Source organism: Mastacembelus armatus, chromosome 10, assembly GCF_900324485.2.
Source record: "Mastacembelus armatus chromosome 10, fMasArm1.2, whole genome shotgun sequence".
Classification (NCBI taxonomy): domain Eukaryota; kingdom Metazoa; phylum Chordata; class Actinopteri; order Synbranchiformes; family Mastacembelidae; genus Mastacembelus; species Mastacembelus armatus.
The window spans coordinates 5,214,794-5,240,647 of NC_046642.1; the positions used below are offsets into that span (position 1 = coordinate 5,214,794).

General features: G+C 39.0%; 1 protein-coding gene across 1 annotated transcript in view; it reads left to right on the forward strand.

Annotated features, from left to right (window-relative positions):
• Positions 1 to 16,512, forward strand: part of pdgfc (platelet derived growth factor c) — a 35,399-nt gene extending 18,887 nt beyond the window's left edge. Inside the window, exons 2-6 of the mRNA XM_026331279.1 lie at positions 2,187 to 2,379; positions 6,695 to 6,875; positions 14,110 to 14,317; positions 14,508 to 14,728; positions 15,387 to 16,512. Coding sequence (XP_026187064.1) covers positions 2,187 to 2,379; positions 6,695 to 6,875; positions 14,110 to 14,317; positions 14,508 to 14,728; positions 15,387 to 15,494 — 911 coding nt within the window. The 3' untranslated portion in view covers positions 15,495 to 16,512. The remainder of the gene's footprint in view (positions 1 to 2,186; positions 2,380 to 6,694; positions 6,876 to 14,109; positions 14,318 to 14,507; positions 14,729 to 15,386) is intronic.
• Positions 16,513 to 25,854: the final 9,342 nt, after the last annotated feature.

Consider the following 25,854-nt stretch of genomic DNA (forward strand, 5'->3'; position numbering starts at 1 on the left):
TCTTGCATACCATCATACAGCCTGTTCCCACCTGGCTTGCTACCAAACCCAAATGAAAATATCAAAGTGATATCTGTGATCTGAAGTAATTGTTTTGTTGTAAATGTCATTGCTGTTTTATTTACTTACTGTATTTGACAGGCAGCAGTAGTTGGGATGCCAGGAGAGAAAGGCCAGATGTCATCAAGTTACATCACAACAAAAGACAACAAACAAAATCCTCTGATACCATTATTTTGGTGTATTTTACATTGTAGAAATTATTACAGTAATTTAAAAAGAAGATAGAAACAAATATTAAATACAGAATTGACAACAATCGCAGGAAGTCGGGTAATGGTTTATATAGAAATCTGTTGTGCCTGCAAACATAGTGGTGTCTCTTCACGACATGCTCCCATAGGTTGTATCAGAGGGGATGGCCAAGCAACCAACCTGGCTGTTTAGGCTGGGGGATTAGACTGGGGGATTAGGCTGGGGGATTTGTTGACCTACAGTGCGTGTCTTGTGATCAACTGTCAGTTCTCTGTCATATTGTCCCTGACTTTAAATTTTTAGAATAAGTACAGTACTTAGCTGAAGCTTGCTTATTTTCAGTGACCACTCCTTCAGACAGATTTGTTGACCTTGGAACCCTTAGGAGAAACTCAAAGTTACAGAGGAACTGTTAGTACTCTTGACATTATACAGGGTGAGCACATGGCACAAACTTAACCTGTCTATGTTTTTGTTTCTATTGCAAGCAAATAACCTCAGAATGAATCATGCCGCTGTGTATGAATCACATCACATCTATGGTAAAATAAGGACTAATCAAGCTCAAAATGTGTTCAAATATAAATGTCTATGCAAGTTGCAATTGGGGAAATGGTTACTCATCTGTTTAATGCACTAATAAACTTTTAGTGGCACACTCCTTCTCCTGAGCACATTAAACCCCTGCTGGTTCCTCTGAAGGCTAAGATGGTTCAGTTTATGAACACTGAATGATCATCAGTGATACAAAAATAAATAGTGCTTAAATAAATCGAGGAAGGGATAAACTTATTAGTGGGATCTCCGGGAAAGAAAGTCATCAGCTTTTCAATGCAACATGTTATTACTAATAACATTACATTGAGCCAGTGTTTATATTAGCATTTTCTTGTGCTGACAATTTTTGTTATGGCAGACAAAGAGTGTTGATACATGCTACATGTAATATCATAAAAATATCAGTTTTGTTGCCTCCACTGTGGGTGTCTGCACTGTGTTTCAATACACTTGCATTGTCGAACTGCTGAGAAGACAACAAAAGATTTTCTGTTCTCTAAAAGGCGTAAAATGTGAAAGATTTAATGGCATCTAGTGGTAAGATTGCAGAATGCAACCTTCTGAGGACTTCTAAAACAAAACACAATTTTCTTTCTAGAGCCAGTGTCTGGTTTGTCCATTCTGAGCTATTGTAGAAACATGGCGGTGCAACATGGCTACCTCATTCATGGGAGTCCTGCTCCCTATAAGATTTAAAAGCCTTTTTCCTGTGAGAACACGCTAATGACAACATACTTATGAATATTACATTCCTATATGATAGATCGCTGTAAATATGGCACAGCAAATCATTAAAGTGGAGCAAGCAAAAATTTGCCATGTTCTCATTTTGTCATTCAAGAATTATATCAACGTAGCTTCATGTGAAGTTTAGCCTAAGTTAGTTTATCAACTAGAGGTAGCCACAGCTAGCCTGCTGCCGCTATGTCAAACATACATTTCATCCACTCCAAAACTGTCCTAAACCTGGATGGGCATTTAATGTGCACAAATAGAAATAAGCAAATTCACTTTACATATTGAAACTATTTCCTCACCAATAGAAGTTAAAAGTTTGTCCTGCACTTACTGTGAATCGGATCATTTTCCTACTTTCATGCGTCTGGAAAAAATCCATTACATACTTGCTTACTAGGAGCCATGTTTGGAATAAAGACAGTTCTCTCCTGTAGCCATTAAATTACTTAGGCTTAATATTATACTCAAAGCAAAGCCAAGTATCTGTGTTTATGTATATGCGTGCAGTATGTTACTTACAGATTTTTAAAAAGTTAAAGATAAATCCCAGATAAGCAGGGATTCCCGTCTTACATATACCAGTCAACCTGTTTTATTGTCTATGCGAAGCACAAATATTATGTTTTCTATTTTAGGAGTGCAAGATTCCCATCAGGAGAAGATCATAACTGTGTCCACAGAGGGTATGGTCCACAGTCCGGACTTCCCACACACTTATCCTAGGAATACTGCATTAGTCTGGAGACTAGTGGCACCAAGCAACATGAGGATCCAGCTCACCTTTGATGAGAGGTTTGGTCTGGAGGACCCTGAGGATGACATATGCAAGTAAGAACGTAGTACATGGAAACTAGCTTCTATAAGTCATACGAAGTAATTTATTCCCTGATTGAAATAAATTAAAACTGTTTTTTATTATAAAAACACTGACAAAACAAAATGTTTCTGAGTATTACAGTTTATTTTCTTGTCCTCCTCATTTGACTAAAGTGATATGTGTTGCCTGCTCTGCCTGCGCTGTGGTCCATCTTTAAAGATTTAGAATCAAAGTGTGGCCATTTGTGAAATTGCCTGTGGTCTGCCATGGCAGCTTGTGAATATTGAAAACCCAGCAGCAGAATGATTTGTTTCATCTAAGACACCATGATGATGTGGTTCAGACCAGCATATTTTACTTGATGTAGTCAATATTTTTAACAGCTCACGTGATTGTTCATAAAACAGGCTCCTCACCCTCTGACTGGCAACACATAAACCAAAGCACACACATATGCATATAGTGAATCCTTTATTGAGTCCACTTTCAATTATTGCCAGGGTTTGCCTCTGTTGCCATTTGTTTAAATGGGGATTCTGAGCCCCAGCGATCGATTTATCCTATGTCCAATATGCTCAGTGCCTTACTGTCAATATATCAACTAACTGGGCAGCATGGAGAAGCCCAATCTGTGGAATGTGGAGAAGAACTGGGGGAGGGTGACCTTACTAGTCATTCCTGGAGAGCCCCCTAATGGAGAGCAAGCTGAATAACAGAAGCAATTTTCTGTACCACTGACAAAGAGAAGTTAATGGAACATATTAAACAAATATTCGCCCAGTCACTATGCCCATGTTCTACTGACAGTTCCTGGAAAAGCAACTTCACTGATCAATGAAGTGTTCTCGCAGAGTCTGGTCTGCCAGTGTCAGATTGTGCTGCCTTACAGGATTTTGCTTCAACTCCACTTTACTCTCTGTCTGCATTCTGTCTTTATTGGCCATTGTCAGAAAACCCCAAAACTCAATGTGAGTTCACGTAATTCGAGCCACCCAGCACAGCAGGGACGCAGCCCACCTCTGAGGCAGACCTAGCTGCTTTTGACGAATGAGGTTAATGTTGCTGTCAAAACTCTGTGAGGGAAAGTTCCACAGCAGGGCAGGGTGCAGACTGACAACTTTTGTGTCGTCCTGCCTTTACAAGACTACACTAGTAAGTATCCTCAGGAAGAGGGGTGAGAGACAATAACAACATCCTTTTCAGGGTCATGCAAGTCATCGCCACGTCAACCGCTCCAGCTCTCACATTTTTCATTCTCCTCACCCCCCCAGATGAGGCCCAACAGGTTTTGATCAGATCCCAAGACACACACTCTTGGCAGGATTGGTAGACAGATGACTGCAGCATGCAATCACAAGCAGAAACAGACACATATTCACGTCTATCTACTTGTCTTTTTTATTATGTTCTTTCTCAAACACTCTGTGCAAAAACCTTTTGACCTAGTCTACATATCTGCTTCGTGTGTGTTACAACCACCCCCCCTTACACCGTCATTCTGGTGGTGCTACAGCAAAAAGCATACACATGCACAGTCTTATCAATACACTAGTCATACCCTTGTGTCACTGCACAATGTGATGCAAATACTCAGGCCTGTAATCTCCTGTCCAGTGAGTCATAGTAATGGCCAGGGATAAAACAAGCAACAGTGGGAGATGTGTTCAGCTCTGGTAGAAAGCCTGAAGCAAGAAGTCTTTGCTAAGATGAGAGGGAGGCTGTGTAGTTGAGATGCTCATCTGCTATTCTGTTTGTCAGTGGCACGATGAAAAGCATTCTTACCATATCCACTGGAGGAGAGGAGGATTGGAGAGGGGATTGGTCTTACTGCCGGTTGGCATGGCAGCGGAGTCGTGCTTGACAGCTCACAGGCAAGACTGTTCTCAGAAAGGCATTTATACTATCTGTCTTCAGCCTGAAAGAAAAGGACTGAAAAACAGTGTTTGTGTTGCTAATCTGTGTCATCTTCACGGTAGATATTGCATCTATTAATAATGGACAAGGAGAAATCTATGTAGGGGCAAGCTTTGTGAATATTAAACACAGTTTCCTTGCAGGGTGCAGAAAGATAACATTTTCTGGTAGTGCCATATACATTATACGATTCCTTTGTTGTTCAGATCCTGTTCACTGACTGTATGGACAGTTTTGGTATGTGTGTCAGTGCATTTGTAAATCTGAGAAACTGCTGTTCGACATGGTGATTCTGAACACATGGTGCTGTGTAATGATCAGGGTGTCCTGCATTATTGATGAGCCATCTGTCAACGCTGTGGAGCTGTCTCAGGCCGGATTTTTAGAGAGGAAACCACTTCTCTTCATGGACCTCCATCAAGACAGCAGATAAAAGCTAAGATGATATTGTATACTTGTCAAAAAAATCTCATGCAAGTATGGTGTGGCTTTATAAATTTAAAGATACATTTTTAACAATTCATGCAGTTGTCTAAAAATGTGGGAGTATGGTTTTGCATTAGAACAGATTCATTTCACCTTTCAAAGTAAATGTGTGTGCAGATTACAAACTCCCTGTATAACTTTCCAAATCAAAGTCAGCAGAGTCAGTAAATTTATCAACCCCCTCCTCTTCAGTTTATTTAACATTGCAGAAAACCCATTTTTGTCTTGCTCATGTCCCTCTATGTTGTTTTATTGAAACCAGCTTGAACTGAATCTGTGAAGCCTGTGCAAAATGTAAACAATGTCCTTGAAATCCAAATATCTGAATTGGCAGCACTGAATGAGAGGTTAGCGTGCATGTTGACGCAAATGGCAGAGTGATTAATCCCAGACTGTGAAGAGTCAGTGAAACAAGGCTGTATTCAATGCAGTGCAGCCAGTGGTTGCACACACAGGTATAAATAATAAAGACTGAACTTACTGAACTCCTGAACTGCATGTTTTAAGTGCTGAGGCTGTTCGGTGTTTGCCTTGGCACACCAAAAGAGTCTGGGGCATGGCCATGTGCTTCTGCTCTTCATAATGTTTACTGGCATTATGAGTTGGCAGGGCGGTCAGTGAAGAGAGAGGGACTGTCATGTAAGATTCCCACAACAAACTAAATGCTTCTTTTATTTATATTTTCTCAATGGCGATGTATATTGTCAATTTGCTGAGTGAAATAATTGTCTGTAAATCTCTGAAAATGTCTTCAAACCAGTAATATTCAAAAATTCCTTTTGATTGTGTTGGATCTTTAGCAACAAAGAGTGGAGGGCAGTTTTCAATGACTTATATTTTTAGCCAAAAAAATACTGTATAATTTGAACTTTTCAAGAAATGAACATTTACAGAAGCTGTTTTCTCAGGAAATAGGAGGAGGTCACACAGAGGACTACGCAATATTCTTTGGTGTTTGCCCTTATAAGGTGGCCACAGCCGCACATACAGTGAGAGGGCAAATGGATGGTTAGGGCTAAACCTAAACCTAAACCTAGTTAGCAAACAACAACACTGCTGTGTTCTTCTCTCCATGCCGCATCAGTTAGACCAGAGATGATTCACCACACAAAGTTGTTTTATTCTTCACGGAACTAGACATACTCAGACATACAGGAAGAATTTCCATGGCACTCATTTCCAGTCCAATTAAATGGGTTATGTCTGTGGTTACTGAGGAGTTACTGACAGTGAAACTGGAAATTTATTTTTGAATACTCAGAACCACAGACATTCTCCGAATTATGTCATAACATTTGAGGCCGGCCTGTATCTCACCTAAGGTTAACATACAATAGTATACCAAACTTAAGGTTTAATTAAAAACAATATTTCTGTAACAACATGTAGTATCAGTGTAACAGAACTGTAAGAGTGCTTCATCAGCAGACATTAACCGCTAAACAGTAATAACAGCTGCTTATTCTGCACCTTCAGCTAACTTGAGATTTACCCTCAATACACATCTTCAGTTAATTTTTTTCATGTAATTCAGGCAGTAAATAACACAGACAGATCTCATTTCTCACTACTGAGAAATTGTAACCTGCTGTTAAAGATATTTATTTTCTTTTTCTTTTCTTTTAATGAGGTTAAACCTTTATTTCCCTGGGCAGTTTTATTGATATTAACAATGTTCAAAAGGGCAAAGCAGAGCTGTGGAGACAGCACCATTGTAACCATTAAATGTGCTGACAGATTTATAACAGGCAAAGATATAATTAAAATCAACTAGCATGAACACAAAAGTTCAAACAATGCCTGTAGTAGATGGAAATTTTGTTATAACTTGAAGATAAGTTGGAACAGTGTAGGCGTGGGCCCAATAACAAATGATGTCTTAGAGGCCAAAATAATTATGTCCTGCACTTTCTCCAATTCTACCAGGTACGACTTTGTGGAGATAGAGGACCTGACGGAGAAGGCAACACTGGGTCGTTGGTGCGGGTCACAGTCAGTACCAGCTAGTCATACTTCTAAAGGGAGTCAGATCAGGATACGCTTCATCTCTGATGAATACTTTCCCTCTGAGCCTGGATTCTGCATCCGTTACTCCCTTCTGCCTGTGGTAAGTACAGTGTCAGTGGACAGGAGTTGAGCTGTTAAGCACTTGTCAGTGCCTCTATCTTCAGCCTGAGGGAGTTCACACAGCAGTAAGCAATGCCTCTTCATGTAAGCGTAATTAAAATAATTTGCTTGTTGCATAACATGATCTCTTAATTTGCAATCATCCATTTCTGCCTTAGTGTTCCCAAGGTTTTAAGCATTGTTGCGAAGAAGCTTTGTCTAAACACTTGGGACCATCTAGAACATGTCCTACCATTTATTTTAGTTATGAAGCTCCACACATGCCAGGACATCTCACATACTTGTATGCAAACAAAATAAAATCTCCATAATCTCTGTAATGGTAGTGAAAAGTATGATCCAATATGTAAAACAGCCAAACCTACAGTTAGGAAATAATAATGTTTTCCAATTACTGTTGTATATAAAACCATACACTGTCTGAGTTTGGGCTGTATCTATAGATATAGCCAGATGAATCTGACAAATGAGGTGTCTCAGTGTCACTGATGCTGTTGCTTGAAACTGAAATGGAAAAAATAAGTGGCTTCACGTTCACAAAGAGGTCTTCTGACCCCGAGGGGGATTCATTCAAGCCCCTGAAATGAAAGTAGGAATCAACAGATACACAGGATTTTTGTGTGGAAAATTGTGAGGCTTCTCTTTATTTATTTATTTTTTTCCAAACTAAATATCCATATGTCCAAATTTCCAGCTACACCAGTCCTCTCCATGCTTGTCACATTGTTTTAATCATTCTGGCACTGTGTTCTATTGCTATAGCTTGATAATTCAATATGTGGAAAGAACACATTCCTATGAACCTTGGATTGATCTGTTATTTCAAGAAAAACATGAAGAAGATTAAGGTGAACTGCTGATCAACCCAAAAAAGTGGGTGTAATTCAAAGGTTAATAACCAGCTAGGCCAGTTTGACATTACCTCGCCGTATAAACAACAGTGCTTTGGCTTCACCCTTTGAATTTTAAGTAAACCAGTGAGCTCCAACAAATGCTTGAACGACTATAGTATAAAAATATCTTTAAAAATGTTAAAAAAGATTCTAGCCACCTTCGCCTTGATCCATCGTCTCCCATTCATCATTCTCTTTCACTTTCTTGCTTTTTCTCTGTCCGGGACCACACACAGACATAATGCCTGCTTCATCCCTTCTCCCCTCACTGACAAAGGCCTGAAGATAAACTGAAAAGAAGACTGCCATGTTTTAACCTATCGTGTTTTAGTTCTGTTCACTTGCTTTAAGTAAACATCTCTACTCCTCATTAATCTCTAATGGCCTGGAGTGCTGTGAAATCTGACAAGCATAAATAGGAAACTGAGGTCACTGATGGCGTGTTATACTCTCTCCCTAGCATTTTTCTTCTTTTATTCCTCAGTCACATTATTATTGCCTCTAACTTGCTGCTGTACTTTCTTCTCCTTTAAACCCCAAACCATGCAGGTTAGCAGGATGAAACACAAGATTCCCTGATATGCTGAAAGTCAAAGTTATATATACAGATGTGTTCAAAGTGAAACGTTAATCATTACATGTACCTCACACCTGTGGTAAATAAATGTTAAGTTTTTTAGATAGCAGCTTGCAGACCACTATATCACAGAAAAGAAGGTTTCTCGGTCAATTATCATGTTAGGAATGAATTGTATCAGCCTGACATGTCTATTTACCATCAATAGACTGCATTAAATTGGGATTTTAGAGGCATAAGCAAGGCCTTAGCTAATAGAGATGGATTAATCCAATAAGACATTATTACTCAATTCCAAGATGCCTGAAGTTAAGGGAGGTGTCTGCTAATAATCAGGTTTTGCTGGTGCACTTTTTATTTGAGTAGTGTTTACTATAGAATCATTTTAACAGGGATACTATGTACATTCTTTGGCACACCTTTGCTGATATCTTTATGTATTTATCATTTTAATTCCTGTACAATGTGAGTTTCAGTACCAATAGTGGAGTCAATTTTAGCCCATTATCATAAATAACAAAACCCCTAAAGGGATTTATAATTCATGCAACATACAGGAGAAATCCCTTCTTTGCCTTGATACAGATCAAATCTCTCAAATAAACATGAAAAATAAAGCATGAAAGTTTTGGCTGGTACCAAAAAAGTGTTAAGGTAATTAGGTATTTATGATAAAGAGGATCTACAATATATTTAAAGAATTAAATGTATTCCCAGAGATTAACCTTACTGCTTTCTAATAGATGTAGCTGTAATAAATAATTTTACTATGATGCACAAATATCTTGCCACAATCTATTTGAAGGCAGAGAGACTGAGAGACTGAAATTAATATTGCAGCTCTAAAAGGTGCGGAAACCATGAGGGGGGAGAAAGGAAGTTTTGGCCTGTGCACTTTCCCTCTGGCTTCCCTTTGAACCTTCCCCTGACAGAGGAGAAGCACGCAAGAACAGCAGCACTCTGTTTCCTCTGTGGTCAACCAGCAGCTACTGGATCCTCGTGCCACACAGGGGCCAGCACTTTAGTTTATATTTAAACACGCAATAATTCCTCCCCACCACTTCTATGGAATGAAAGAGAAAATGAAATAAAACTTGGTCTATAATCCAAAGGAAGAGATTTTAGGAAAAGTCAAAGGGCCGAGGCACACAAGCTGTTAAAACCTGTTTCTTTGAGATTTTAATCCAGAATATCTTTATTGCTACCTTAACACAGCAATCTCCCCAACACCTTTGTTTGATTTATTGGACTGAAGAGAGTTTTACACACACAGGATGGAAATCACTCACTTATGCTTGTCTGGATAACAGCAGGAGCTAAACACATAAAATCTATGATGTGAGTTGGGTAAGATAGGACAGAGAATCCTAGTTAAAACAAAGACATGCAGGAGGCTTGCTGTTGGCATGATGAAATTAAGATCTGTTTTTACAACAACCTCAATTGCAGAGTGTGGCATATAGTGAGAGAAAAAAGCACTATTTTCACGCAGAGCAGGCTTTGTTGCTTACTCGAAACTCTCTTGTGCAAGGAAGTGGTTTGCAACTCCATGTGAAAGAGAAGATATTGTTTTCCAGACCTCTCCCAAGATGCTATTTCAGAATTGTCATCTCAACATAGTTAGCTGAACCTGTCATTTTAGTTACCAGAAATAAGATCATGTGGTTGTGCTTTATAAGAACAAAGAGAGCTGGAAATGCAATAATCACAGCATGAAAACAAGGTTATTTCTTGGGGGTTCAGACAGTTTTAGTGGTGATAAGAGGTATGTTACAAGGTTTCACACTTCAGTTTTCTCTCGTACAAACACAGAAACAGCTTTGTAGCATTAAAAAGCAACTACTCTTTTCAAAAAAACACATCTTCATTTTAATACAGATGCACATTGCAATCCTGTTACTGTCTGTACATATTATGTAAAGTATCTCCTTCTATAATCACTATTGAGCATATTTGAATAATTGCTTTAAGGACAGAGCACTCCACTATGTCTCTGAGTAGCACTCTTGGTTCAGCTATTTTTGAATAAAAGATTGATATAAACTGCAGGAGGAGAAACCTCCTGATTAAGGCTTCTCATAATCAGCTTCAATCTTCAGTCATTAATATGTAATCATATTAAAAATACATTCAATTTCATCTTGTGCTGCTGTGGAACTCTTACATACAAACAGACAAATTTGTAACTGCACAATGTTGACTCTAGTTCTTGCAGCACTGCTACCACACTGGCTTGTATTTATGCAGGGGGCAGTTGGCTTCAGGACATTGTTTTTCCTGTGAAGTCTGTGTACTTCCCATGTCTGAGCTCTTGGTAAAGGAAACAAGTAGTTCTGCATATGACTGAGCCTTTGTTTTCGTACTGTCAGACACCTAGACACAATGAAAATAACTGTACCAAGACCTGGACTGACCTTAGGTCTCAGAGGGTCAAGGTGCATCTGTCATCTCTACATTTGGGTCAAATCAGCATCCTGTTTTTAAATCCATTCCAAGGCTTTGTTGAATGTCATTCTACTCACTGTCTCTCAGTCATGTCTATTTCAATTCTTTAAACTCTCAACACAAATAAAATTCAACAAATGATTTATGACGCTTACGTCAAGTACATCAAGTCTTTATGTGTCAAACTTGACACAGACATTGTTTTTAATATATGCCGGTTAAAGCAGTCGTCCGTTTAAGTACTTTATTCCTGAATTTCTTAAATGAGAGCTCTCATCTGCTACTTAGAGCTTTATTCACACCATCTTGATTTGTCTCTGAAGGATTGCTGAGCTTCCTTAACTGAAGCCAAGCTTGCAGATCACCGCTAATTGGGGGAGTGTTGCACCATCGACATTCACAAGCTGTTAATAGCTTCCAGTCCATGCTGTTAGCCACTGCCAAGGCTCAACTAATAAGAATCACAGCTTCTTGCCTGGAAATACAGCTCAGCTATATGACCAGTCCTTTCTCCATAAATGTTCCCTTCACATTTGTGTCTGTTTATCTCAGTAGGTGTCAAATACAACAAAGATATGCGTAGTGGCGTTAAAGGGAGTCTCATTAGAATGAGTCAGATGCGTATCATGAACACAGCTGTGCATCAGCTGTATTTTTGTAGCCTGTGGTGTAGTCAAGTCAAACCACTGGCATCTTATTATGAAGTCTTGGATTCTAATTATCTTATATAGGAAGTCTGTGCAGATTCCCAGTCATCCAGGTCATGGGCTATCCAAATATAATATAGCTGGCAGTTGCTTAAGATTCTGGAAGATGTTTCACCTCTCATCTGAGAAGATACTGTAGTTCTTCAGGAGTGGAATGTCTTTTACACAACATTTGATGTTTGTGAAAATGCCAATACACTTGCTGATCTGTTCTATCAATTAATTTCCTTACTTTTGTATATTCCTCTTCTTCTGCTGCTGAAAGAGCTGGAGTAGCCTGCTCTTATGTCATCTCCATGAAAATATTTGGCATATGAACTTGTTATACTAAACACTCAAATGAAATTATGTAGGTCTCTTGATTATAACTTTTATCCAAGTAGCTTTTAAAAGTGTCATGAACACTAATTGTTTTAGAATAAGTAGTAAAGAGTATATTAAATACAGTAGGATTCTAACCACAAATCTGTGCTGTTTCAAAGGGAAAACATTTCTTCTTCTAGCACTCCTTTTCACTGGATTCCTTTTTAATTCACCACTAAGTCATCAAAGATACAGATTCCTGCAAGAATTTTTTTCTTTTGAAACATTTCTGTCTGTTTAGCTGTAGGATCCAGCTGCCAGCAGCCCATGTTTTCAATGCTCCACAAACCCCATTTTTTGTAAGTGCCACACTGTTGCCTTCTACCTGTCAGTCACATAAGATTAGGGAGACCAGCAAACTGACACGTTGGACAAATGCAGCGTCACAGGACTGAGAGGTTTAACAGATTAGCCTCGTCTCTCATGGGAAGACCAACGCCCCAGGTATCAATCTTCTCTGTGACTGCATGTTGTGCCTGAAGAGCTGGGAGCTGGAAACAAATAACACATGCTGCCTATGAGAGCTAAAGGGATAAATGTTATGCAAAGGGGGCAGAGGATTCGATAAAGATGCGTTTGACATTTGACATCTTAAAAAATGATGCCTTTAATTCAAATTTGACCCTCTCTGCAGTGCATGGAACAGATATAGTGCATTCAGTATCATATGTATATTGCTGGAATTCAGATGCGTGATGATTTTTTTTCTCAAATGGAAGTAATTGTCATGTTTTGTTTTCTGGTTGTGTTTGATTTTTTTTTTTTTTTACTTTACTGTATATAAAATGGTTTGTGGGTTTATTTACATATACAATTTGTCTTTCCAATCGTCCGTTAGTAACCAGCTTCCCTGATGGTTCTCTGTTGTTATGACCCTAGGGGTCATTGTGTGTGTGGTTGTGTGTTGTTGGCTCTCCCCTCCCCATTTCGAGTGTGTGTGTGTGTGTGACGGATGCTGGAGTGGGCGTGGACTCGAGGACGTAGATTGGACTTCCGGGATTGGCCCAACACTTCCCGGAAGGAAGATAAGAAGCCCACGGTCTACTGTTCAGGAGAGCTATTCTCCCACCTTTGCCATTCCCAGCTATTTGTTAGAGATTTCGACTTCGAGTGAATTAGTTAATGATTAGATTTTTGTTTCGATTAAAGGATTTAGTATTGATAGGATTTTCGTTATTTAGATTAGGAAATACTTAGAGATTTAGGCTACATTTGTGTTTTGTTTTCTCCTGTTTGTTTTAGGAGTTTCCAGGCTAGCGACCTGTGATTTTGTGTTGTTTCTTTTGATTGAGATCGTAGGGCTATTGTAGCGTTTCTGTTATTGACTTTTCGTTTGTTTGATATTATAGGGCTGTTTAGCGTTTTTGTTATTTGATTTTTTGTTTGTTTGAGATCGTAGGGCTCACGGAGCGTTTTGTTTTGAGTAGGGCTAAATTAGCGTTTTGTTTGTGTTGTACATTTCTGTATTGTATTCTGTGTTTAAACAGAATAAATATTCGTGTTAATCGTAGTTCGTCTAGTTCGTATTTGTTGAGAGTGGAAGAGGTTTGGAGGAAAACTCCACAATCGTGTTACGCTCCGGCAACCCCTAGGCTGGGGCGTAACACTGTTCAAGCAGCTTATGACAAGACAGAGATCCAGTTTATACTTAAATGACACTAACCTCATATATTTCATTTTAACTTTGACAACAAAGGTTTACACTGCTGAACCTATAAGGCATTGAGATGCAGGGACACACTCAACATTACCATGACACATATTGTACCATGACATAAAATGTCCCATTGCAGTGTCAGAGTCCCGTTCTTTTTATGCTTTCACAGGTCATATTCACATTGTGGAAATAAAACACATCTTGCCACTGCTGACAAAGTTCCTTATGTGTTATTTTCCTGTTTCAATGATTGTAACCTGTAGGAGAGCTGCTCTTTAATGCCACAGAAATTGTCTGTAAACATCATTATGCAGTCGCTGCAATGAGACAGTTCTGGGTGTGGAAACTGCAAGCCTGTAGTTTCTATGTCAGATTTTGTGGTGTTGAAGTATTTTTGTGCCTCTAAAAGGAGATATATACATCACACAGGCACTTTTGAATTCTTATTTAGAGACTTGTTCATGTTAGGCCCATCAAAAACTGAAACTCATAAAAGCTGAACCCTCCGTCTAAAACTTTTTTCTGTTTTTGTATGTACTATATAAATGACCTTTCTCTTGGTTTTCCTGCAGAGTGTATCAGAACCCGAAGTTCCTGCTGTGCTTCCTCCTTCGCTGCAGGATATTGAGGAGTTGTCAGAGGCTGTGGCAGGGCTGAGCACTGTGGAGGAGGTCATGAAGTACCTGGAGCCCGAGCGATGGCAGCTGGATATGGAGGAGCTATACAAACCTACATGGCACTTGCTAGGAAAATCCTTCATCCATAATAAGAAAGCCAGAGGTAGGAAAAAGACTTGTACATTAACTATGTTAAATGAATCTCAACAATCAAAATGTACATTTCACATTTAAATATAACTTTGGTATAGTCGAATTAGTGTTTTTTGTGTTAGAAAAAAATATATGAGAAATGCAATTACGTTTGTTTCGACAAGAAGTGACTTTGATTATGTCTCCCCTGCATCTTTGAGGAGGAGTCGATCTCAATCTGTTGAGGGAGGAAGTTCGACTATACAGCTGCACACCTCGCAACTTCTCTGTACCCTTGCGTGAGGAGCTGAAGAGGACAGATGCCATTTTCTGGCCCAGCTGCCTCCTGGTGAAGCGCTGTGGTGGAAACTGCGCCTGCTGCTCTCACCGCTGCTACGATTGCCAATGTGTTGCCACAAGGGTCACAAAAAAATATCACGAGGTAAATATCAACTTGATGACAGGTTAGTTTCATCTACCTTGTGAAGCATAAAAGAAAGCTTACTTAGAGGAATAATCATAACATTCAGCGTAGTATATTCTTCAAGAAACCCATTTGAAATGTATGTTGATTCAACAGGGAATCAAAGTTTCAGAACTCAAGTATTTATACATTACTGCAATTTTACTACATTATACTGTATACAGTATACTGTGAGAGTTATGCTTACATTAACTCAACTAGAAAGCCAGCAAAATATGGAATTAAAATATGGAATTTGAATTGCAAACAGATGTTATAAAATCCAAGGTAATAAAATCACAGGACTGTCTGGCATTACTTGTTTACTAAAACAAGCAAACTTTAAAATCTTATTTTTACACACCGTTCAAAGATGTCTAGAACATTTTCCCAATAACAGCAACGATGAGGAATGGCAATGTTCATAAATCCTACTGAATAATGATTTCATGAGTTTCCTGAAGTGATAACTACAGTAATTTTCTTTGTTGGTTGCATACTTTGCTGTAGATGCAATGTAATGCTAGTTGTATGGCTTAAATTTTAGAATGAATAAGTAAATTGGATTATTTTATAATATCCTCCCCCACCAAATATGCTGTCCAGCAGTTAATTCAGCTTTGTTGCTTATTGGCAGGTTCTACTTCTGAAACATCGAAGCGGGGGAAGAGGCCTGCAGAAGTCTATGACTGATGTGCCTTTGGAGCACCATGAGGAGTGTGCCTGTGTGTGTAAAGATGACTAGGACTGACCTCTAATAGCTGCCACTGGAATCACATGGGGTGTTAGAAATGAACCTCTGCCGTATCTCATCCACATTCACTGGGAGCTAACAAGATTCTCTCTTTATCCTGTTGTCCTTTTCTAATTGGACGGAACAGAACAGACTGGAATCTGCTAAATCTTCTGAATGGATTTGACTGCTGTAGAATACCAATGGTGTGCCCTGAGTACATTTTAGAGTAAAAAAATTCACTGGAGCAGATCAGGACTATTACCTGTGTGCTCTGAAGACTATTCAGCTCCTCAGAGATAAGAACATTGAGGCTTTTTTGTTTGTTCTTTTTGAATTTTTTTTTTTTTTTTTTAAAGTTCAGCCAGCATGGGTTGATAGTGTCATAGAAAGTGGTAGTTTCTTTCTTCAATTACTTTTTGTAATGTCTCTAAGTGAGCTGGCGTCAGCAGCCTTACTCCCTCTGCACCTCTATTATTACCATCAAGGTAAAGAAAAATACATTTTCATTAGCAGTTTTCCATTGCTCTTCTCTGATTTTACCACATATTTAAGATGCAGCCACTGTATCATTGCTTGCTAATGAGACTGTATTATGTGTAAATATTTAATTGACATTTCTTTTCTGTACTAGTGTTTTTGTTTTTTTTTTTTGTTTGTTTTTTTTTACCACAGATTCTCAAGGAAAGATAAAGGATGCACAGGTAGGACCAGCTGGTGTTGTTCATTACAACTCAGCATTTGGCCCATTTCAGCATTAAAGTGTCAAATCTGATTCAGCAATGACTCGCATCAAGCATTTGAAATTGCTCATACTAAATATTTATTTGTTTAAAGAAAGGGAAATTTTGGTCCAAATGGTCTTGTTCAATAAATGTATCACTGTGTAGTAGTATTAGCCTGCATTTCCATTGTAGGTATTTTTACATGTTCATGGATGATTTTCTTTTCTGTATGCCAAAGTTATTTATCTCTTTTGCAGCAACGTTTTGTGTATTTTATTGAACTGAATATTAAAAATAAATGTTTCCATTTCTAATTGGAGGGACAATATTGGGAATGATCCATACTGTGCAAACTCAATGAAGAAGACACAGGAAACAAACAATGCATTTATAAATAGACACAAGATCACTGTCAGAAATAGTGGCATTATTTGGAGAAAATACTACCAGTCCATGTGGTTTTCAATATGATATCAGCATTAAGAAGTGGGGGCAAAACTAACTGTCAGAAGAAGGTAGATCAAGTGTGGAAAGCCAGTAATGTCAATCCACAATACAAATAAGGTAAAAATGAACAATATTATTATGATTATTTGTCTCTTATTTTGAAATTTGTATAAAGTTCTGAGGCAGTCTGTGTGATGCATGCCAAATTAGTAGCCTATCTAAAGTATGAAGTATTGTATTAGAAATGTGTCATCGGTATAGAAATGTAAAATAATAACTACAATGTGCATTTCCTGAGGAAAATGCGTGTGATTGCTGAACGCACGCTGTTATTGCCTCTTGCAATATATATCGATTACTTCAGAAGTTGGAGCATGTTTAGGAACATCAGAAACTGCAACCTTCCACATTGCATTGCATGGGTCTCAAACCCTGCTTGCCTAACATACACCTTAACAATGAGCTATAGTACTGAAGCTGAGAGTGCTGTTGTTTATAGCCCATAAAAAAGAGCCACACTTCTAGCTGACTGCAGTGCAACACATTTGTCCCATTCATTCCAATGGGACGTTTTTAATTTTTTAAAAATTCATATAAACTCACAGAGATGAGATACAAGCAACATAAGTAATAGCACGGGTCACCAAAACATGCTTAACACTTTAGAGTTGGAACCATGTGTCTAGCTGTAAGTGTATAGGAGCATTTAGGTGCCAAAAAACGGATGGAATAAAATATAATAAGGATAAATAGTGAGGATAACAGTATGATTGCTGGAAAGCAATCACACTAATGAGTATTAATAATTATACTGCCAGGTTGGTGCACCCCCATTATTTCACTACTTCTGTCCTAATGGGACTCTTACATGCTTCAATATTTTTTTACTAATAGAATATCACTGGGGCAGGTCACATTCCCCACTGCCCTTCTTGTGTGACCATTTAGGCAAAATGTTAACCCTAATTTATCCAAAATGACAACCTTGAACTGTTTGCCTGTGACTTTGCATAATTACATATCTGTACATAGGTAAAGTTTTAGATTCTTAATCACAGTTGCTAGCTCTTTTTCATTCTCACTGTGTTGGCAAAACTTGGCTCATACAATCTGTTTGCTTTGTGCATGAATGTAAACCATTAAGTTAAAGTATGTGTGTGAAGGAGTGAGATGTAGTATGAAAGCGAATGGTTTTCATAACATCACTTGCCAACTTTCCAACTGCATACTTTGGGTTTTGTATGTTAACCCAATATTACAAGCATTAAACCAAAAAACCTTAAGCTTTTTTTTACTTTTTTTTCTAATTCCACAAGTGTGAATAACACTGCCCAGTATCTGATGAGGATTATCAAATACTGGGCAGTGTACATTCTTCCCTTTGGCCATCAGGTCACCCAGGAGGAGGTTCTCATTTGTCCCTCTCACGCTGCTGTCCTGGCCAATTATTCTGATCTTATGTGCACCCTGGCAGGCGTGTGTGGTGATGCCAGATGCTACTGCAGAAACCTGCCAGCTCCCAGTGTGGTTTTTATAATATTAAACAGACTGCCTTCCTTAGCAGCATTTCTTTTCAGAGGAAACCTCATTGCACTGGCACAAGATGCAACACAGCATGTGTGTGTCGATGTGAGCAACTACAATCCAGCACTTGACGCTTCAACCCTTCAACCACATGCCCCTATGCTCATTTCCTCCTTCACTGTGAAACCAAAGCAACCTTAGTCAGGCTAGACCACAGCATCCTGGTGCAATTTAAGTGTCTGTACTTAAGAAACAAAATTATTTCATTTAGTCCAAAGAGAAACTAACCTTACCCTGCACTAAATCAAGAGGTTTTTCAACTAATAACTTATTACACTGAACCTTCAAAACAAAAGCCCAGCTGAATAATAATTCTGAATGGTAACAGCCATCGGGGCCTGAGCAAAGTGATAAAAAATAACAAATAACAAAAAGCACAGAATCTCACAGGTGTTTATTGTATTAGCAGTTTGACAATTAGTCTGACCAAAGGCTGAGGCACAGTGAGAAACTATTTCTGTCTCCTCTAAACATGAATCAGTTTTACGACATGCACAACACACTCTGCTCCAACAAATCTTCCGACAAAGACTCTTTTAATGAAATCACAGGACTAACCTAATAAATTGTAGGTCTAACCTTTCCTCTTCTTGGCTGAATAGCTCAAATGATTAAACATCCTACACCTCCATACATATAATCATAAGAAATAATAAATCCAAACTTTTTAATAACATCCGGGACCTTTGCTGCTCATATAAAGACACTGAACTCATCGGTCACAATTATGTTCCAAACATAAAAAATATATTATTTATAATGAAATTATTTAAACTGAATAGAACATTTCTGAATGTACTGGGAATACATAATAGAGTTTGTTTGGCCCCTCAGTCTGTTATGACATATCACATAAAGTGTGACATGATCCTAATTACTTTCACTTTGTCAGGATTCAGCATCTGACTTGCAGTTAACAGTTCTTCCTGTTTGGTTCTTTTTCATTGTCCCAGCTTTACTATAGCGATCAGGCCAGTCACATTGGTTCAGTGTCAAGTTGTCCTTCACCATCACCAGTGTGTCTCATACTGCAACCTGCCTGTGTCAGCTGAATCTTCTGTTCAGTAACCTAGTTTAGTCTGCCTGTCTCCCCGCATTCAAACTGGTTTATCTAATCCCAGATCGCCTGTCTACTTTGCTCTGATCTGTCTTCATCAGCCCTGAACCACCTTTCTGTTTCTGAACCCAAACTTGCCTGACTCAGTTCCCTATCTCATGACTTCCCTGACCACACTCAGTCAGTCTAACGGCACCTGAACCTTTCTGCCTCAGTCTCAGATTAAGTCTTCATTTAGTCATATGTTAGTGTCCCTGCCAAATCTGACCAGCCTGCCCGCCAACTTAGTTCTCAGTCAGCAGTCTGCTATGGCCCCTGCTCCAGTCTGTCCTGTCAGCCATAGATCTGACACACAGCCTGCTGGATCTGCAGCTATCTGTCCTCACCAAACCTCTGCCAACCCAAGTCTTGTGTTGCACACTTCTCTACTAATCTTGTTTCATTCATTTTTTGGATCTTAGCTTAATGTTTTCCCAGAAATGGCCTACAAGCACTTTTAGCATGCAATCCAACAAAAGCACGTTTCATGCTTTGCAGATAGTGAGCTTGCCTTTGTGTAGTGTGCTACTGATGACAGAAAACCATTTTAGGGACAGTTTTCCTTCCCTTAGAGCCCTACACAGATGTCTGGTGAAAATGTGAACAATTTCATTTCAGTGTATTCCTCCAAACAAACTGGGATGAACTTACTAAAAAGTAAATGTGTTCCAGAAAATGAAGTCTTGCCCTGGCCTATTTTACTCACATTGTAGTACAGTGGGTACGGAAAGTATTCAGACCCCTTTAAATGTTTCACTTTTTGTGTCATTGCAGCCATTTGCCAAAATCAAAAAAGTTCATTTTATTTCTCATTAATGTACACTCAGCACCCCATCTTGACAGAAAAAAACAGAAATGTAGAAATTTTTGCAAATTTATTACAAAAGAAAAACTGAAATATCACATGGTCATAAGTATTCAGACCCTGTGCTCAGTATTGAGTAGAAGCACCCTTTTGAGCTAGTACAGCCATGAGTCTTCTTGGGAATGATGCAACAAGTTTTTCACACCTGGATTTGGGAATCCTCTGCCATTCTTCCTTGCAGATCCTCTCCAGTTCTGTCAGGTTGGAAGGTGAACGTTGGTGGACAGCCATTTTCAGGTCTCTCCAGAGATGCTCAATTGGGTTTAGGTCAGGGCTCTGGCTGGGCCAGTCAAGAACGGTCACAGAGTTGTTCCGAAGCCACTCTTTTGTTATTTTAGCTGTGTGCTTAGGGTCATTGTCCTGTTGAAAGGTGAACCTTCGGCCCAGTCTGAGGTCCTGAGCACTCTGGAAGAGGTTTTCTTCCAGGATATCTCTGTACTTGGCCGCATTCATCTTTCCTTCAATTGCAACCAGTTGTCCTGTCCCTGCAGCTGAAAAACACCCCCACAACATGATGCTCCCACCACCATGTTTCACTGTAGGGATTGTATTGGGCAGGTGATGAGCAGTGCCTGGTTTTCTCCACACATACCGCTTAGAATTAACGCCAAAAAGTTCAATCTTGGGCTCATCAGACCAGAGAATTTTATTTCTCATAGTCTGGGAGTCCTTCATGTGTTTTTTGGCAAACTCTATGCGGGCTTTCATGTGTCTTGCACTGAGGAGAGGCTTCCGTCGGGCCACTCTGCCATAAAGCCCCGACTGGTGGAGGGCTGCAGTGATAGTTGACTTTGTGGAACTTTCTCCCATCTCCCTACTGCATCTCTGGAGCTCAGCCACAGTGATCTTTGGGTTCTTCTTTACCTCTCTCACCAAGGCTCTTCTCCCACGATTGCTCAGTTTGGCTGGACGGCCAGGTCTAGGAAGAGTTCTGGTCGTCCCAAACTTTTTCCATTTGAGGATTATGGAGGCCACTGTGCTCTTAGGAACCTTGAGTGCTGCACAAATTCTTTTGTAACCTTGGCCAGATCTGTGCCTTGCCACAATTCTGTCTCTGAGCTCCTTGGGCAGTTCCTTCGACCTCATGATTCTCATTTGCTCTGACATGCACTGTGAGCTGTAAGGTCTTATATAGACAGGTGTGTGCCTTTCCTAATCAAGTCCAATCAGTGTAATTAAACACAGCAGGACTCCAATGAAGGGGCAGAACCATCTCAAGGAGGATCAGAAGAAATGGACAGCATGTGAGTTAAATATGAGTGTCACTGCAAAGGGTCTGAATACTTATGACCATGTGATATTTCAGTTTTTCTTTTTTAATAAATTTGCAAAAATTTCTACATTTCTGTTTTTTTCTGTCAAGATGGGGTGCTGAGTGTACATTAATGAGAAATAAAATGAACTTTTTTGATTTTGGCAAATGGCTGCAATGACACAAAGAGTGAAAAATTTAAAGGGGTCTGAATACTTTCCGTACCCACTGTATCTACAAAAGGGAATCTTAAAAGATTCACTGCAGTCATTGCATAGCCCTCACATTTCCACCATACATCTACTGTAACTGACAACTGACCATAAATTTTGACATGGACCCTGGGAATCGATCGCAACTTGAGGTTGTTTATAACTACACTGGGTCTTTTAGCACTGACTGATGGGGAAAATATGGCAGCCCCATCTAGATTACATCTCCAGCATACCTAATTGGTTCATGGTATATAGATGGAAAGGGCAAATTGATAGGTGCATGTTATATTTTGATAATTATAGGGTACTGCACTGGCTGTTTTCAGAAAACTAGCTGTAGTTGCTGGGAATGTATGGGTCTCAACTTTAGCACTGTATTAATCATGGGTCAGAAAATCATTGACAAAGCAGCACAACAGAGGACAGCTCTACGTTAAATATACTGTAGGTTGAATAATTTGACAGATGTGCCCCATTTCAGTTTTCATCTCCTCATTACAGCCAACATTTCAGCCATTGAGTGTTACCACACCAAGATGAAAGCTTTTTACCCTCAACTCTATAATACACCAAGCGTTAAACATCTTGCCATAAATCAAATATGTAATATACACAAAAATATATCCAAACTGAAAAACCACAGGCAAAGTGGAGTCTTATACTGTACCCGAGTATATGAAAACTTCTTTAAGGTTTAGCATTTTGTTCTATAGACGCTTTATGCGTCATCATCATCTTTGGTTGTCATCAGGTGTAAATGATTTTGTCTAATTCAGGCAAGATTTCACCTTCTCTGCCTTGAGTGTATCATGTCAAGTGCTTAACAAATGCCATCTGACTGAGCAGCTTACTTTATCCTCAGGCACATTTGAGCCAGTGATGAGTGTGAGCTACATTAATGTCATAGCTTATCTGCTGCAATATATACACACACACACACAACATGGTGTTGTAGATATACCAAGTTCTCAGGACTGATGAGCACTGACAAGCCTCTCACAGCAGACACTAGTACAGACATCAAACTGTGCCAACGGCCATGAACGAAATGCATCCTTAATAAGAAACAAGGTCAAAAGTCACAGATTCCTTTGTCATTGAGTTAATTGGTAGTGTGTTTTGTTAACCCTAGAGGTGCACTTGTGAGTCTCTAATGATGAATTCAAACTAAGTGGAAAGCAGCTCTCTCTTTCTCTCTTGATTCATAACGTGATTCATATGCCATTTTAATATACAGAAGAGAAAATATGAAAGATTTTTAAAATTTCTCTCAGTAAAGCTAAACATGCTTGGGCTCCAAGGCAAAACAGTCAAACTGAATAGAAGAATTCAGAAAACAATTGCAAATCATCACTCCAAAGATTTGTGTAACAGTAGTATCATCCATGTCCGAGAGGATCAAGTCTGTCATCAAAAATAAAAGTGGACATACAAATTATTAACTATATTATGTTGAATGAGCAGTAGTGCATTCATTTTCTTATATAGACCTACTGTTGTGCAATCAAGCTCACTGGCATTGCCTACCAGTATGTTTTAATGGAAAGTCAAAAGTTACACTTATTCTAAGACAATAAATGTTAAAATACAGTGTTTAACTTCTAACTTTACTGTATAGAATTTGGTATATAATTATCTCTTACCAAACAAACACGCGTTTGGAGTATTCAGATATTTGACTGTTAGGATCTTAGGTTTCTGTTTCCTGTCCGACTTTAATCTGGGTTTCTGGTTTCCTGTGTTTGGCTAATGAGTTACTGGTAACTTTATTTCTCCTTAGTTCATAGTTTTCACTATGGTTTTCACCTTTTCACTAATCGTAGTTGGGTTCTGAAAAGAAGGTTTTGTTTTACGCTGAGTGGCGTTATTGTTTTTGCCTGCCCGCCGAGTATTCAGATATTTGACACTGTGGTACCTGCAAGCTCAATGCAGTAGGATGCCAAAATGTATGCATATTAACTTTAAAATTTCATGCCTGGTGAGTAATGTATTGTGAGCTCCATGTGGCTCCAGGCAATAAAGGTCACATAACCTCCCAGGGGCCTCTGGGTAATCATTCACTGGGAGCACCCTGTGGTCTCCAGGGGAGCTGTATCCCAATATTCCAGTGACACTGACAGATATCCAACCTGACTCTCCCTTTAAACTTTGGATATGCACAGAACTAAGTAGTTCCATACTTTTTGTATTCTTTGTTGAAACTATAAATATAGATTATGCAGAACTGATTTAGTTTTGTATGTTGAATTAATTCTGTATGTGTGTGAATTTTGTGTGTTTTAGCTATTCGACCAAACACATAGATGGTAAACTAAAAGTTGATAAGAGAAGCTAATGAGGTGGACCAAAAGTTGTTATTATTGTTTTCTTGTTCACCATGATCCTGGATCTGCAGCTGCCCACATTTCATTCTCAGCATGTCTGCTCTATTTTGAAGCTTTACTTTTAAGACATCCACCTTACATTCATTTAATTTATGTTTAATTATGAGTGGCGACCTGTCCAGGGTGTACCCCCACCTTTTGCCCGAAGAGAGCTGGAATAGGCTCCAGCAGATCCCTGTGACCCTAAATAGGAATAATAATGGAAGGTTGTTTAATTATGCATTTTTTAAGTTCCTCCTTTTCTCGGCTAGTTAGGACATGATTCTTCAAGAATGAAAGCTTACTGCTGCTCTGTGTTAGCTTTTACATCTGAGTATTAGCAAAACACAGGGGCTCTCTGTCACACTTCAGACAGTGATAGATGGTTTCTAACGCCACTTTGGGTTTCTTTCTGGGGGTAAAAGGGTGACATGGTTTTACAGGCAACAGAATTTAAGGTCTTTCCAGTTTCACAAGTTACATGAATGGATGGTCTCTCAATTTTGGAGTGCCATGATATTTGGATCTTTTATTCAAGCCTTTGTTTCTTGAACAGACATTAAAAACATAAAAGAGATTAGTAGAAATTATCTTTGGTATTATCTACAAAGTTCTCCAGAGTCACCATTACCCCAGATAAACACTGGCATGAGAAATTACTATAAAAATCACAAAATACAATGGTAAATTAAGTGAAACAGTGTTTTTTGCGAACACTATGCAAACTGTGATATTGAAAGATAAGAAAAAATTCTTCTTGAATATATCATATTTACTGAAGTACCCTTTGCTCATAGGAAGGCTGGTTTCACAGCAAAGGGTGAAAAATAGAGGCCTGTGGTTTAAAATCTGTTTTGCATTTTAAGAGCTGAGCATTAGATCATGGACTGAACACTGCACAGGAGACGCTGACCATCAATATTTTCTTTTCAACATGCCTAGACTTGCCCTGTCACCTCACTACTAGTTGCAGGCACAAATGGGCCAAGTTAAAGGATGTACTCATCCTGTTTTTCTTTTTTCAACACTGTTTGGAATGAGGGTCACAGACCACATGTGAGGCACAACACAGGACCCAGCCAGCAGTCCACTAAAAGTCCTATTCAGGTCCAGGCAGGTCTAAAAAACATGACTCGATTAATGTGGTCACAGGGGAAAAAAATACAGTGTACAGGATCAGTTTACACTGTAGCAGCAAAGGTGTACAAATTTAGGAAACCAGCCTTGGCTGATGATGCAGGACATCATCTTTCCTTCAGACCTTCCAGTCATTCAGCTTCTGGAAAATTTCAACACATCTCTTATAATTATGCAAGATACCAGTGAACACCCAACATCAGTGCATTCACTGCCGATAACATCAGTGCAGCACTAATCTAAAGCAAATGTTTGTCTTTACTTAAAATCAGCCAAAGCACACTGCACAAACTAGGAATTAAAAGCAGCCTTTAAATAGCCTGTTGTATTTAATGAGACACACACCAAAGCAGAGCTCTGAATAAGTCAACCTATCTCTGTTTCCTCTCCTTTTAACAATGTAGACAAGAATTTCAAATTAAGTCCTGAGTGAAGCTAAAATAAACTCTCCCATCACATAACCTTATAAACATAGACCAGCCAGTCTCCTTTTAAGGAAGAAAGATCTATGTTTGAACATACCACCATTTCTGAAACATAGTGGTGGGCAACATGTAGTTTGAAGGACGACCAAAGACAACATCTAATGCCAACCATTTGTCTTCCAATCTGTTAAACCCACTTTTTTCTACGTTTGACTTGTTTTTGTTACATGTTCGCATTCTGTTTATGTTCTGTAGTAGCATTT